At 44.7% G+C, this 14920-nt stretch overlaps 1 protein-coding gene across 1 annotated transcript in view; it reads right to left on the minus strand.

Annotated features, from left to right (window-relative positions):
• Nucleotides 1-14920, minus strand: part of LOC120939571 (protachykinin-1-like) — a 53892-nt gene that overhangs the window by 7173 nt on the left and 31799 nt on the right. Inside the window, exon 5 of the mRNA XM_040351977.1 lies at nucleotides 9842-9895. Coding sequence (XP_040207911.1) covers nucleotides 9842-9895 — 54 coding nt within the window. The remainder of the gene's footprint in view (nucleotides 1-9841; nucleotides 9896-14920) is intronic.

Here is a 14920-nt window from a genome sequence, read left to right on the forward strand (position 1 = left end):
CACTGGGATATGGCCACGGACGTAAATGCCCGTTCTTAAAAAACGTCAATCACGTCGGGTCACGATTCATTAGCATAAAACACGCCCACCTCTTCACAATTTGAATTAGGCGCGCTTAGGCCGGCACATTTACGCTACGCCGCCGTAACTTAGGACGCAAGTGCTTTGTGAATACAGAACTTGTCTAGCTAACTTACGGCGGCGTAGCGTATATGAGATCCTAACGTTAGGCTCATCTACCTGAATCCAGCTATCTGTTAGTAATAGACAGCAGGCAAAACCGCTTTTTTGTGGCTAACTCATTTTAAGGATGGGCACTCTTCATCAGTGCTGGTTTGCTTATACACTTACTATCAACCCCTTACTATCCTGTTTTTACCACCCTCCAGTCGCCCGTGTGAAAGAGGCCCAATGCCCTGTACACATGACCGGTTTTCCCGTCGGAATAAACTTGGATGTTTTTTCTGACGGAATTCCGCTCAAGCTTGGCTTGCATACACACGGTCACACCAAATTCCGACTGTCAAGACTTACAACACTACCACGAGGTGCGAAAAAGAAGTTCAATGCTTCCGAGCATGCATGTTTTTTTTTCCCGTCGGAATTCCATACAGACGAACAGATTTTCCGATAGGAATATTTTCTGTTCTCTATCTTATGCCGCGTACACACGATCGGTTTGCCTGATGAAAACGGTCTGATGGACCGTTTTCATCAGACCAAACCGATCGTGTGTGGGCCCCATCGGTTATTTATCCATCGGTTAAAAAAAATGGAACTTGCTTTAAAATTATCTGATGGATAAAAAACCTTTAGAAAAAAACGATCGTCTGTAGGCACGTCCATCGGTTAAAAATGCTCAGAATCAAGTCGACGCATGCTTGGAAGCATTGAACTTCGGGTTTTTTTCAGCACGTCGTTGTGTTTTTTTTGTCACCGCATTCTGACACAATCGTTTTTTTAACTGATGGTGTGTAGGCACGACTGATCATCAGTCAGCTTCATTGGAAAACTGATGGAAAAATCCATCAGACTGTTTGCATCAGACTAACCTATCGTGTGTAAAGGGCATAAGTCTGTCGGAATTTCCGACGGAAAAAGTCAGATGGTGCATACATACGGTTGGAATATCCGATTGAAAAGCTCCCATCTGACTTTTTCCATTGGAAAATCCGACCGCGTGTACGCGGCATAAGGGCGCCTAATCGGTCAAATAGGGACTATATAATTGGACATGGATGGTTGGTTGGTATTTATCTCAGGCCAGGCTTTAGCCTAAATATCAGGAAAATAAAACCTATAGTAGCAAAGTAAAATTGACATCAGAATGGTGCACAGAAGAGGCTAAAAAGCTAGTAGTACACTTCTTGAGGTCCTTACTCCTAGGCATGACTTTTCCTTTTGAAAGTTTAACCACTTGGCAACCGGGCCATTTCTGACACTTCTCTCATATATGTAAAAATGTAAATAGATATCCAACATGTCACGCTTTAAAATATGCTAGTGGAATGGTGGCAAACTATAGTACCTTAAAATCTCCATAGGTGATGCGTTAAAAATGTCTACAGGTTACAGGTTTGGAGTTACAGAGGAGGTCTAGGGCTAGAATTATTGCTCTCACTCACTGTATAAATATATAGAGTGACATCATTACTACATCTCCAGAGAGTTACCAATCAACCTACAAAAATAAACAAAATGTAGACACATTGCACATTTAAGTTACATTTACCTAAACATTAAAGTGGATGTGAACCTGATTCATGACAATTGAGCCGGGCACATATACAGTATCTGCAGTGTTTTGTTATCTCTCTTCAATGAGCTAAATCCCATAGCTCTCTCCTGGACCGTTCCTCTGTTATCAGCCTGATAACTCCTGACAAATTCTGCGACACTTTAGACAAAAGCAGCCTGAAATTTCTATGCGGGGAGGTTGCTACAATAGATTAGCAGGGAGCAGGTCCTATTACAAAACACCTCTGAGAGTCTCTGCCTATGGTGAGAGGGGGTATGTGCCTTTCCTCCATTCAGCAACATTAGCTATCTTGGCTGTATGCCCAGACATCACACTCTGCATTAACCAGGAAGAGAAAATCTCCTAACACAATCTTATCTTTCTAAACAGTATACAAATGTATAGACAGCAGATATACATTAGGGTGACCAGACATCCCCGGTTTCTGGGGACAGTCCCCGGATTGAGGACACTGTCCCCGGACCAAGTCTGTCCTCGATTTTGTCCCCGGATTGGATTTGAACAGGGACTGGGGCAATTTCAAAGACAGTCGGTGCAGAATAAAAAAAAAAAAAACTGTATTGCACCTTAGGGGGGTGTATTTTTTCCCACTATCTGTGCCCCTCTCTGATGAGCATGTGCTGGTCGGAGTGGAGGGAATATTTCTTCAGTTTCGGGTCCATGCCCATTCCGCTCCGCTCGCATGTTCTTCTGCCTTGGCTCAAGTCCTGGCCAGCCGCCTGCCTGCTTATCTCCTTGCCTTCCCTGGCGGAGTGATCTTCCTCCGCTCCCTAACCAGTAGTAGCCGGGACCCGGAGAGTGAGACTTGACAGGCTGTGAGGGGGGCGACAGGCAGAGAGTCGCTGATTGCCGCCATTACTAGTAAAAAATATGTCCCCAGGTTTCATTTTAAAAATCTGATCACCTTAATATACATCTCTGTGTATCATCTGAGGCTGTTCACTTCAGGTGTATGGAGGGTTTACATCCACTTTAAGAATAAAAACCTATGCAACTCTACTATGTAGCGTAATGTCTAACTATTATTCTCCTCAACTGCTTTACCCTAAATTCTCAAACCCTGCTATGATAGGAGTACGTATTTCTTATTCTGTTTTCTCTATCTCGCTTTAAAAAAAAAAACTACCACCACTAGGGGTGTAACGAATCGTCCGCGAACCGAACGGGCCGACCTGTTTGGATCGGCACAGAATGCAATCCGCGGAGCACACCGCCGCCGCGGCCCTAGGAAAGGCCGCGGCTTCGGCCTAGCTCCGGAGCGGTCGGTCATCTTGGTACACCCGGCGGCGATGCGCGCTGACGTCATCACCCCTCCCTCTGCTCGTGGATCTTCTATTCTGCAAGAGCGCGCTGTCTGCATGCAACCGAACCGACTACAGTGAGTTGATTCATGTTGGCTATATTACAGTGGGAAAAATGGCTATACATATACAGTATACTGTGTTACTGAGTGTTTACTAGTGTGGGGGCTGGGGCAATGTTGGCTATTATTACAGTGTGGGAAAAATGGATATTACAGTGTTACTGTTAACTAGTGTGGGGACCGGGGCAATGTTAGCTATCATTACAGTGTGGGAAAAATGGCTATTACAGTGTTACTTTTTTTTTTTTTGCTGATCCGAAAATGAACCGATCCGTGACTCCTGATCCAAGGATCGATCCGATCCGTGAGTTTTTTTATCCGTTGCACCCCTAACCACCACTCAAAACAAAACCCCCAAAAAGCCCTCTTCCTGGCATTTTTCTCTGGTCCTGTGTTTCACCCTACCCTCCTGACAATTACCCCTTTCTGAATTTAGAGGGAACTGATCTTTATATAAGCAATATGGAGTCTAAGTCCTCCAACATTTCTCACCCTGTTCTTTCATTGACATTGTGAGATCTTTAATTTCCTGGATTTCTGTAATTCTAGCCAATTACAAGATGTAGTTGGCGCAACTGGACTCTTCCAAAGTGCTTTTGCAGCCGTTAAAAGGTGTTTTAACAATGATTTTTTTATAACTTTTATTGGATAAGGGTGTATCATGGAGTAAATATGCTACTGGCTTCCTCTCAAGAGACACCCCTGTTAGTTCTTTAACTGTCTGTTCAACAACCATATTCCAGAAGTCATTCAACTTCAGAAAATCCCCCAAATTTTTTAAATAGTGTACCCTCTGATTACCGACAGCACCAAAAGACATCTGAGGTCTGAGGAATCTACGATGTAGCACTGATGGAGTTTGGCACCATCTTGTAAGGAGTTTATGTCTTCCTTCTTAATATCTGCTCACTACTAAGGACTTATGAGCAAATAATAAAAAACTATTTTTTTGAGTTTGCAGGAAGTTAATTTCTATCTCTTTACCATTGTTGAAGAAAAGGAAGATCCTGTGGAGCATTGGCCGTTATCAACAAGGAGTGCAAATGTGATCGTGAATGTCTCATTCGCTTCCCTGCAAGGCATGCCTGTTCTAAAGTCCTTAGGTCTTTTATCTCAGAACACTTCTCCGGCATAGTACGGAGATATGCACCCAGCTGAGCACAGCCGAGGAAAATTACTACCAATTTCATGGCTTGTAATGAGCTGATTTTCTTGAAAAACATGCAACAAACGGAAGGAGTCCCGACAAATAAGTATATCAAATTGGAGATCATTCCATCCAGATTGAAAATATGGATTACCCAAAATTGGGATTAAGGGACTCAAATAAGGTGAAAGGTTCTGTATGTTTAAAAACAGATCTCGCCACCTTAAGGGCTGTTCTCACCAAAGGGTGTTGACTGGCCGCTATTGGAATGTCATCCCTTGAAATCCAGGGGAGTCTAGCTAACAGTATACCCATGTTCTAAATGTATCCATTGTTTTTTTGTTTTGTTTTTTTGTTGTTGGGTGCACCAGTCGAGTATTCTAGATAAATGCACTGCCTCATGGCATTTTATTGGGTCTGGGAAACCAATACCACCTTTTGGCTTTGGAAGTGTCAACATAAATCTAGCACCCTTGCTGATTAACCGCCCATATGAACTTCAAAAACCTTGCACGCATAGGTGTGTGCAGCCTATTGCATTAGAGTATGCACCCCAAAGCTCAAACTTTCTCTGCAGCCTCAGCTGCACTGCACAGGGAATGAAGGGGGAAGTGCTCTGTGCTGAGCAGCTCCCTGTTCATTCACAAACTCAAGCATAGTAATCACAGTTTAATATGCTTCAGCTATGAATGAACATAGAGAGTGAGTGTGTTCACTATGTTCATTTAGAAAAAGAAGGGGCCAGTAAATAACATATTGACATGTTGCTCTCCAGCTGTTGCAGAACTACAAGTATCATCATGCCTCTGCCTTTAGGAGTCATGCTTGTAACTGTCCACAGCTTGCAATGTCTCATTGGACTTGTAGTTCCACAACAGATGGAGGGCCACAGGTTGAGGACTCATGGGTTAGCACCTTCTCCTGCTTTCCATCCTGAAACATCCCCCATAACAGCCAGGGGGAGAGGAGAGGAAAGAAACCAGCAGCACTGTAGGTGGGGGAAAGCCCGGCAGTAGGGGAAATTGGCACTGCTCAGAGTGATTAGGGTGTGCCCAGGCACTCCCTGCGCACCCCTATGCTTGCACGCAAGTCCTTTAAGAAGCCCTGGGGTTGTTTAAAGCGGTGGTTCACCCTGCAGAACAACATTTCAGCATAAAATCCGGCATAGTAGCGCGAGCTACACTATGCCGGTCTTAATTTTTGTATCCCCGTACTCACGGTTATATTGTACATAGACGATTCCGTCTGCCGCGGGGAATAGGCGTTCCTAGCAAGAGGGAGGGTGATTGACGGCCGGCTCTGGCACGTCACGCTCCCCGAAGACAGCCGGAGTAGGTCTCGGCTCTTCACGGCGCCTGCGCACAGGCTATGCGCAGGCGTCGTGAAGAGCCAAGCCTATTTCGGCTATTTCCGGAGAAGCGTGACGCGCCAGGGCCGGCCGTCAATCATCCTCCGTCTTGCTAGGAACGCCCATTCCCCGGAATCTTCTATGTACGATATAACAGTGAGTACGGGGATAAAAAAATACAGACAGGCATACTGTATCTCACGCTACTATGCCGAATTTAATGCTAGAGGGAAAAAAAAAAATTATTTTATTTTATATAGGGTGAACCCCCGCTTTAATTGGTAGTGACTGCAACAAATAAATCAATTGGGGCATAACATTCATTTTAAGAACGTTAGTCCGTTAGAACCTCTTTTGACCATTGCCCATTTGGCAAGTGGATTTAAGAAAACCTGACAAGTTTACTTTAAGATGCCCAGTTTAAATAAAATGAAATGCTTTTTATGTGACGTCATAAAGCTTAATTTTTCTAAGTGGATGAGTAACAGAAGGCTCTCAAAGCTCAGGGATAGTTTATGTATTATGGGTATTGTTTTAATCAATGTAAAAGAAATCTATCTAGCAGTAAATTCAACTTTTAAATCCATCGTTTTTTCACTTAGATACATTTTATAGCTTACGTGTAGTTTAAAGAGATCTGACGTCAATTGATATAGACACTTTTATTAAGGGGAATCCCCCCACATTTTTCTCATAAATCAGCAAGCCATTAACATTATTCTTCTACTGCTGAGGTTATTGGGTAAAACATAAAGTTTTGCTTGATTGACAGGTTCCACTTTCCATTAAGGGATGACATCAGAGGTGACACTGACTGAGTGATGTCATTACAGATTTAAGGTTATGAGAATCTCTGGGTGCTCTATTAATCCATAGCATGTTTCAAACATAAAAAAAATATAATCTTAAGAGTCCTATAACATAATTGGCTAATAAAATCAGTACTAAAGTAATGTAATGTCTGACAGCTGCTCCTCAAGTGGTGGGTCACATGATTGCTGCCAAGGCTCCACAGCTCTGGTTGGGTGCTGGCCGCCGGAGGAAGCCTGGAGCTTTACTAACATGCAGAGCTTTTTTTCTCGGAAAATAGGTACAGGAACTCAATCATAACCCCCCCCCACCGGTCCCTTACACACACCCTCCAAACCGCATCAAATAGTGGGTGTGGTCAAATTTCACTAACAATGGGAGGGTCTTAACATGGTCATTAAATACTAGGAGTGCACTATGTACAGAGTGCAGAGTTCAGGGAGGGGGTTACTCACAGACTGCAGAGTTCAGTGTGTGCTACGTAAATAGTGCAGAGTTCAGGGGTGCGCTACACACAGAGTGCAGAATTCAGCCTTCTTCCACAGCTGCTTACCTCTGCATCCACCAGCCTCATCTCATAATTACCCCTCTTTAGCTCTGACCTCTGCATACAACCCCCTCTACTTCCACCATATTCTCCCCTTAAAAGCTCCACCATCTTCCACATATCTTATTTTTGTTGCTGTATTAAGCTCAAGCATCCAGCCAGCTCTAGTACCTCCCCGCATACTATAGTTGGCTCCAACTCTCACTTACGGGGAGATCACCCAGTGGTGATGTTGGCATTTGCACTGCACCCCATGTACCTGCATCTCTCTTGTCCCAATCCTTCACTCAGTGGGAGCCATTGTTCTGTGGGAGCTGTTGGGGAACAAGCTGTCACTTATAGGCATAGAAGCCGCACTTTTGCGTTTTCAAGTCATAGTGGTCAGCAGGGAGCAGAGGGCCTGAGCCAGAGGTGGCGGAACTGAGTTCCACCAAGTTATGCCTCGTACGCACGATCATTTTTACCGGCAGACTTTTTACCGATGGGAAAACCGAGGGGAAAGCTGAAAACCTGCTGGGCAGCTTTTCCCCCCTACACACGCCCAGTTTTCCTGAAATCTTGTATGCTCCACTGCAGGCTTTCCCCATAGGGAAACTGCAGAGGAAAATACCGCTGTGAATCCCGGCTGGAAAATAGAAGACACCTGTGGTCAATTCAGTTGATTGGACATGATTTGGAAAGGCACACACTGGTCTATATAAGGTTCCCCAGTTAACAGTGCATGTCAGAGCACAAACCAATACATGAGGTCCAAGGAATTGTCTGTAGACCTCCGAGACAGGATTGTATCAAGGCACAGATCTGGGGAAGGATACAGAAATATTTCTGCTGCATTGAAGGTCCAAATGAGCACAGTGGCCTCCATCATCCATAAATAGAAGAAGTTTGGAACCACCAGGACTCTTCCTAGAGCGGGCCACCCAGCCAAACTGAGTGATCGGGGAGAAGGGCCTTAGTCAGGGAGGTGACCAAGAACCCGATGATCCCTCTGACAGAGCTCCAGTGTTTCTCTGTGGAGAGGGGAGAACCTTCCAGAGGAACACCCATCTCTGCAGCACTCCACCAATCAGGCCTGTATGGTAGAATGGCCAGACGGAAGCCACTCCTCAGTAAAAGACACATGGCAGCCCACCTGGAGTTTGCCAAAAGGCACCTGAAGGACTCTCTGACAACGAGAAACAAAATTCTCTGGTCTGATGAAATAAAGATTGAACTCTTTTGCCTGAATGGCAAGAGTCATGTCTAGAGGAAACCAGGCACCGCTCATCATCTGGCCAATATCATCCCTATAGTGAAGCATGGTGGTGGCAGCATCAGGCTGTGGGGATGTTTTTCAGTGGCAGGAACTGGGAGACTAGTCAGGATCGAGGGAAAGATGAATGCAGCAATGTACAGAGACATCCATGATGAAAACCTGCACCAACGCGCTCTGGACCTCAGACTGGGGTGAAGGTTCATCTCCCAACAGGACAACAACCCTAAGCACACAGCCAAGATAACAAAGGAGTGGCTGCGGGACAATTCTGTGAATATCCTTGAGTGGCCCAGCCAGAACCCAGACATAAACCCGATTGAACATCTCTGGAGAAATCTGAAAATGGCTGTGCACTGACGCTCCCCACCCAACCTGATGGAGCTTGAGAGGTCCTGCAAAGAAGAATGGGAGAAACTGCCCAAAAATAGGTGTGCCAAGCTTGTAGCATCATACTCAAAAAGAGGCTGTAATTGGTGCCAAAGGGGCTTCAACAAAGTATAGAGCAAAGGCTGTGATACTTATGTACATGGGATTGTTTTCCTTTTTTATTTTTAATATTTTTGCAAAGATTTCAAACAAACTTCTTTCCCGTTGTCATTATGGGGTATTGTTTGTAGAATTTTGAGGAAAAAAAATGAATTTAATCCATTTTGCAAAAAGGCTGTAACATAACAAAATGTGGAAAAAGTGAAGCGCTGTGAATACTTTCTGGGTGCACTGTATATACTATCCAAGGCCGATCCTAGGCAGGGTGCACAGGGTGCTTTGCACCCAGGCGCCTGCAGAGGTGGGGGCGCCGAAGTGGCAGAGTTCTCCCCTCCCTCCTTCTCTCCTTGTTTGTGTCCATCCAGAACTAGTGTTCTGAGCATAGGTGTGTGTCCGTCCAGAACGGATGTGTCTCTGACCATCTCCTATACTATGTCTGCAGTTTCTGATCATCTACTGTACTATGTCTGCAGTCTCTGATCATCTCCTGTATTATGTCTGCAATCTCTGACCGTCTCCTGTACTAAGTCTGCAGTCTCTGACCGTCTCCTGTACCATGTCTGCAGTCTCTGGCCATCTCCTGTATCATGTCTGTAGTATGTCTGGGGGCTCTTTCTAACAGAAGCCCTCTCTGTGTCCATCAGAGAGGCCCCCCTCCAGGTCCCAATAAAGTACTCTGCTTCTCTTCCTGTATTTTGTTTGTTGTTAAGAGATCATCTAAGGATCCCAGGATAATGGAGACTTCGTGGGGGAGCATCTCTGTGGTTGAGTCATTGCCATAGAAACATTTGTAAAGGGGAGGAGTTAGTAAAAATGACCACGCCCATGTGGGGGCGCCAGAAATATTTCTGCACCCAGGCGCCTGTGAACCTAGGATCGGCCCTGATACTATCTGCTCCGTAGTATTTCCGAATATTTCTGATTATTTCTGAATATCTTTTTGAGTATCTGTGAATATCATGGGAAAATTCGATGTTATTGTTTGGAACGGTGATTTGACTTTGATCTTAATTTTGCAATTAGGAAAAAAGTAATTTTTTTTTTAAATTTGCATTCTTTAGGTGTTTATTTTCTAAACATGTACTTATATAGAGAGAAATGTTTTAAAATTCATAGCAGTACTTACCAGAACGTAATGATCTTTTGCCCATCAGCCCAACAAAAGAATCCAATTTGTGCCCTGAGACAGAAAACAAGGATCAATCATTATTTGATGGAAATGAAAGAACATCTTTGGGTGCCGGCTGTTTTTTAGATGAGTGATGTGCATTAAATGAGTGACCTGGAGATATCATGGTGTTGATTATTTTTGTTTATTCAACATTTATACCTGATTTTGATAAAAAAAAAATCTTTCATTACAGTGGAACCTTGGTTTACAAGTAACACAGTTAACCGGTTAACGCCCGCCGCATGTACATATACGTCCACAGAATGGCACGTACAGGCACATGGGCGTACATGTACATCACCGCCTTTCCGCGGGTCGGGGGTCCGATCGGGAACCCCCCCCCCCGGTACATGTGGCGGTCGGTAACCCGCGGGGAGCGATCCGGGACGAGGGCGCGGCTATTTGTTTCTAGCTGCCTCCTCGCGATCGCTCCCCGGAGCTGAAGAACGGGGAGAGCCGTATGTAAACACGTCTTCCCCGTGCTTCACTGTGGCGGCTGCATCGATCGTGTCATCCCTTTTATAGGGAGACTCGATCGATGATGTCAGACCTACAGCCACACCCCCCTACAGTTGTAAACACACACTCCTTCAGCGCCCCCTGTGGTTAACTCCCAAACTGCAACTGTCATTTTCACAATAAACAATGCAATTTAAATGCATTTTTTGCTGTGAAAATGACAATGGTCCCAAAAATTAGTCCAAATTGTCCAAAGTGTCCCCCATAATGTCGCAGTCACGAAAAAAATCGCTGATCGCCACCATTAGTAGTAAAAAAAAAAAAAATAATAATAAAACTATCCCCTATTTTGTAAACGCTATAAATTTTGCGCAAACCAATCGATAAACGCTTATTGTGATATTTTTTACCAAAAATAGGTAAAAGAATACGTAAAAAAAATTATATAGGTTTTTGGGGGATATTTATTATAGCAAAAGGTAAAAAATATTGCATTTTTTTCAAAATTGTAGCTCTATTTTCGTTTATAGCGCAAAAAATAAAAACCGCAGAGGTGATCAAATACCACCAAAAGAAAGCTCTATTTTTGGGAAAAATGTTGTTTGGGAGTCATGTCGCAGGACGGCGCAATTGTCTGTTAAAGCAAAGCAGTGCCGAATCGCAAAACCTGGCCTGGGCATTTAGCTGCCTAAAGGTCCAGGGCTTAAGTGGTTAATGAGCATTTTGAATAACGAGCAACTTTTTTTAAAAAATCTGACTCTGTTTGTGAGCGTTGTCTCGCAAAACGGGCAGAATTCAAGCTAATGGGGTGTGCAGTACCGCATTTGGCCAGAGGTGCGGGGGCGCCAGTGACACTCGGAACGGTTCGGAAATACTCAAAATCACTTGGAAATACTCAGTTCCTGAGTGTTTCCGAACCTTTTCGAGGGCTTCCAAGATCAGCTGAGCTGTCCCTGAGTATTTCCGAGGCTTTCCAGTGCCCCCCCACCTCTGGCCATATGCAGTATTGCATGCCAAAGAAATCAATGAGGAACAAATTATCTTCGTTTCCATTGACTTCTATGGGGAAACTCGATTTGGTATGCGAGTGCTTTGGATTACGAGCATTCTCCTGAAACAAAATATGCTCGTAATCCAAGGTACCACTGTACTTGTATAAAATGTTTACTTAAATGTATACATTTATAAAGTTTGCGAATAAACATTTAAAAGAAAATGGTACAAGCCTTTTGCCTGCAAACTCTGGCCGGCTCCTTGCACATGCAACCATTCTCCTAAACATTCTGCAGGTTCGCTGTACCAGCCCCCCCGAACACTCCACCCCTCCAGCCGTACCAACCCTTCTGCATCAGCCACCGCAATGAGCGCGGTATGGAGGGGGCAAAGCTGGGTGCAGGACTGAGGCACTTCTTCATACTGCCAATGGAGAACACTGACCCCGACCACTGCAGGGATGAAGGAGGCGGGGAGAGGAGTTTCAGGACTAGGGCGACAGCACACACAATATCAAGGAAAATTGGAACATAGGCTGGCACAAAGCCGACACAAAATGATTCGGGTGTGCCCAGGCACACGCCTATGCTGCTACACGTCTTTGGTAAAAAAAAAATCCAATAAGTGTATATTGATTGGTTTGCATGAAAGTTATAGCGTCTACAAACTATGGGATATATAGTGGACTATTTTTTTAATATTTTTTTTATACTAGTAATGGCGGTGATCAGATACTTATAATGGGACTATGATAGTGCGGTGAGCAATCTGACACTAACTGAGGCTGGGGGCAATTAACTAACTGTTAACTAACTAACTGCCACTGACATCACCACCAGTGCCATTGTTACAGTGATCAATGCTAATAATACACACTGGGGTGGATTCAGTAAGCAATTGCGTCTGCGTAACCATAGTTACGTAGCGCAATTGCTTAGTTGCGCCGGCGTAACGACTTTTCTGTATTCAGAAAGCTCGTTACGCCGACTGCAGCCTAAGATATGACTGGCATAAGGCTCTTATGCCGTCGTATTGTAGGCTGAATTCTTACGATGGCCGCTAGGTGGCGTTCCCGTAGTGGTCAGCGTAGAGTATGCAAATTGCATACTCACGCCGATTCACAACCCTACGCGCGCCCGGCGTTCGCATTTTACGTCGTTTGCGTTCGTCGGGTTCCGCGTAAGGCTGCTCCTGCTATTAGCAGGCGCAGCCAATGCTAAGTTTACCCGTCGTTCCCGCGTTGCGATGTTTGAAAATTACGTTGTTTGCGTAAATGAATCGTGAATGGCGCTGGACACCACCATTTACGTTCACGTTAAAGCAAATGATGTCCTTGCGACGTCATTTGCCGCAATGCACGTCGGGAAAGTTTCCCGACGGAGCATGCGCACTACGTTTCACGTTTCACGTTTCATCAAACACAGCCACTGTGCCATCAATTGTCACCACTGTGCCATGCCATCAAACCCAGCCACTGTGCCCTTCAATTGTCGCCACTGTGCCAATTGTCAACACTGTGCCCTTTAATTGTCGCCATTGTGCCCATTGTTGCTACTGTGCATGTCACTGTGCCCTTTAATTGTTGCCACTGTGCCCATTGTCACCACTGTGCCCTCTGTCACCACTGTGCCCATTATTGCCACTGTGCATGTCACTGGGCCCTTTAGTTGTTGCCACTGTGCCCATTGTCACCACTGTGCCCTCTGTCACCACTGTGCCCATTATTGCCACTGTGCATGTCACTGGGCCCTTTAATTGATGCCACTTATGCTCCGCCCATAGGCTATAGAAGAATTCTAATATTGGTTGACTAGTAATAATAATTAATAAATATAATTATTACTAGTCATACAACATTAGAATTCTACTATAGCTCGTGGGCGGAGCATTCCACCGGAAATGTACGATCGCGGCGTCAAATCTTTTAGCTGCTCCATCGAATCTTCTTAGAACATTCGACAGACACCATAAGCCTTCAATGACAGCTTCAACCTTAATTAATTCGGATTTTTAGACAAATGCATTTTTTAACGAAACAATTTCGGGAGTAACTAAATAAATGTATTTTTCAGACGAAACCTTCCATTTGTGGATGGACATTTTATGGTTACACGACCTATCACATGGCTATAATCTTTTTATATGGACTGTAAACGGAAAGACTTATGAATAAATGGTTGTGGAACGAATCTTTTGAGTTTCCATTATTTCTTATGGGGAAATTCGCTTTGATATACAAGTGCTTTGGATTACAAGCATGCTTCCGGAACGAATTATGCTCACAATCCAAGGTTTTACTGGTACCATGCTTTACAGACATGCCTTGCCATGGCATTGTGTGGCTTCACATATATCTCTGAACGCATGTTACAAAACCTTTCTTTCTGATGCAAACGGTTGAAAGAGTTTAACCACTTGCCGACCGCGCACCGTCGTTATACGTCCACAAGGTGGCTCTGCTGGGCGAGAGCACGTAATATGACGTCCTCTCTCCCAGCCGCCACTAGGGGCGCGCCCGCTCGCCCCCCGCTCGCCCCCGACTCCCGTGCGTGTGCCCGGCGGGCGCGATCGCCACCGGGCACACGCGATCGCTCGGTACAGAGCGGGGACCGGGAGCTGTGAGTGTAAACGCACAGCTCCCGGTCCTGTCAGCAGGGGAAATGCTGATCTTCGGTTCATACAATGTATGAACAGAGGATCAGTGTTTCCCCTAGTGAGGCCACCCCCCCCCCACAGTAAGAACACACCCAGGGACATACTTAACCCCTTCCCCGCCCCCTAGTGTTAACCCCTTCACTGCCAGTGGCATTTTTATAGTAATCCAATGCATTTTTATAGCACTGATCGCTATAAAAATGCCAATGGTCCCAAAAATGTGTCAAAAGTGTCCGCCATAATGTCGCAATACCGAAAAAAAAAATCGCTGATCGCCGCCATTACTAGTAAAAAATATATAATAAAAATGACATAAAAATACCCCCTATTTTGTAAACGCTATAACTTTTGCGCAAACCAATCAATAAACGCTTATTGCGTTTTTTTTTACGAAAAATATGTAGAAGAAAACGTATCGGCCTAAACTGAGGAAAAAAAATGTTTTTTTATATATTTTTGGGGGATATTTATTATAGCAAAATGTAAAAAATATTCATTTTTTTCAAAATTGGCTCTCTATTTTTGTTTATAGCGCAAAAACTAAAAACCGCAGAGGTGATCAAATACCACCAAAAGTAAGCTCTATTTGTGGGAAAAAAAGGACGCCAATTTTGTTTGGGAGCCACGTCGCACGACCGCGCAATTGTCTGTTAAAGCGACGCAGTCCCGAATCGCAAAAAGTACTCTGGTCCGGGGGGTAAGTGGTTAAACTTTCGTGTTTGAGTGCCAGTGTGCCATTTCCTGCCATATACAGTATCTCGGCCTTATTATAAACAGCTGTTGTGTCTCCAGCACCGGCTCTCCCCGCTCAGCATCTGTTAATCACGACTCCAGCCTCGTGTTCAGTTCAAACATCCTGGGCCAGGTCTATGATTAGCCTTGTTATTAATCTGGGAACTGACTTATCCATCCCCCCACCCCCCTCTC

This window comes from Rana temporaria, chromosome 5 (assembly GCF_905171775.1).
Source record: "Rana temporaria chromosome 5, aRanTem1.1, whole genome shotgun sequence".
Taxonomy (NCBI): Eukaryota; Metazoa; Chordata; class Amphibia; order Anura; family Ranidae; genus Rana; species Rana temporaria.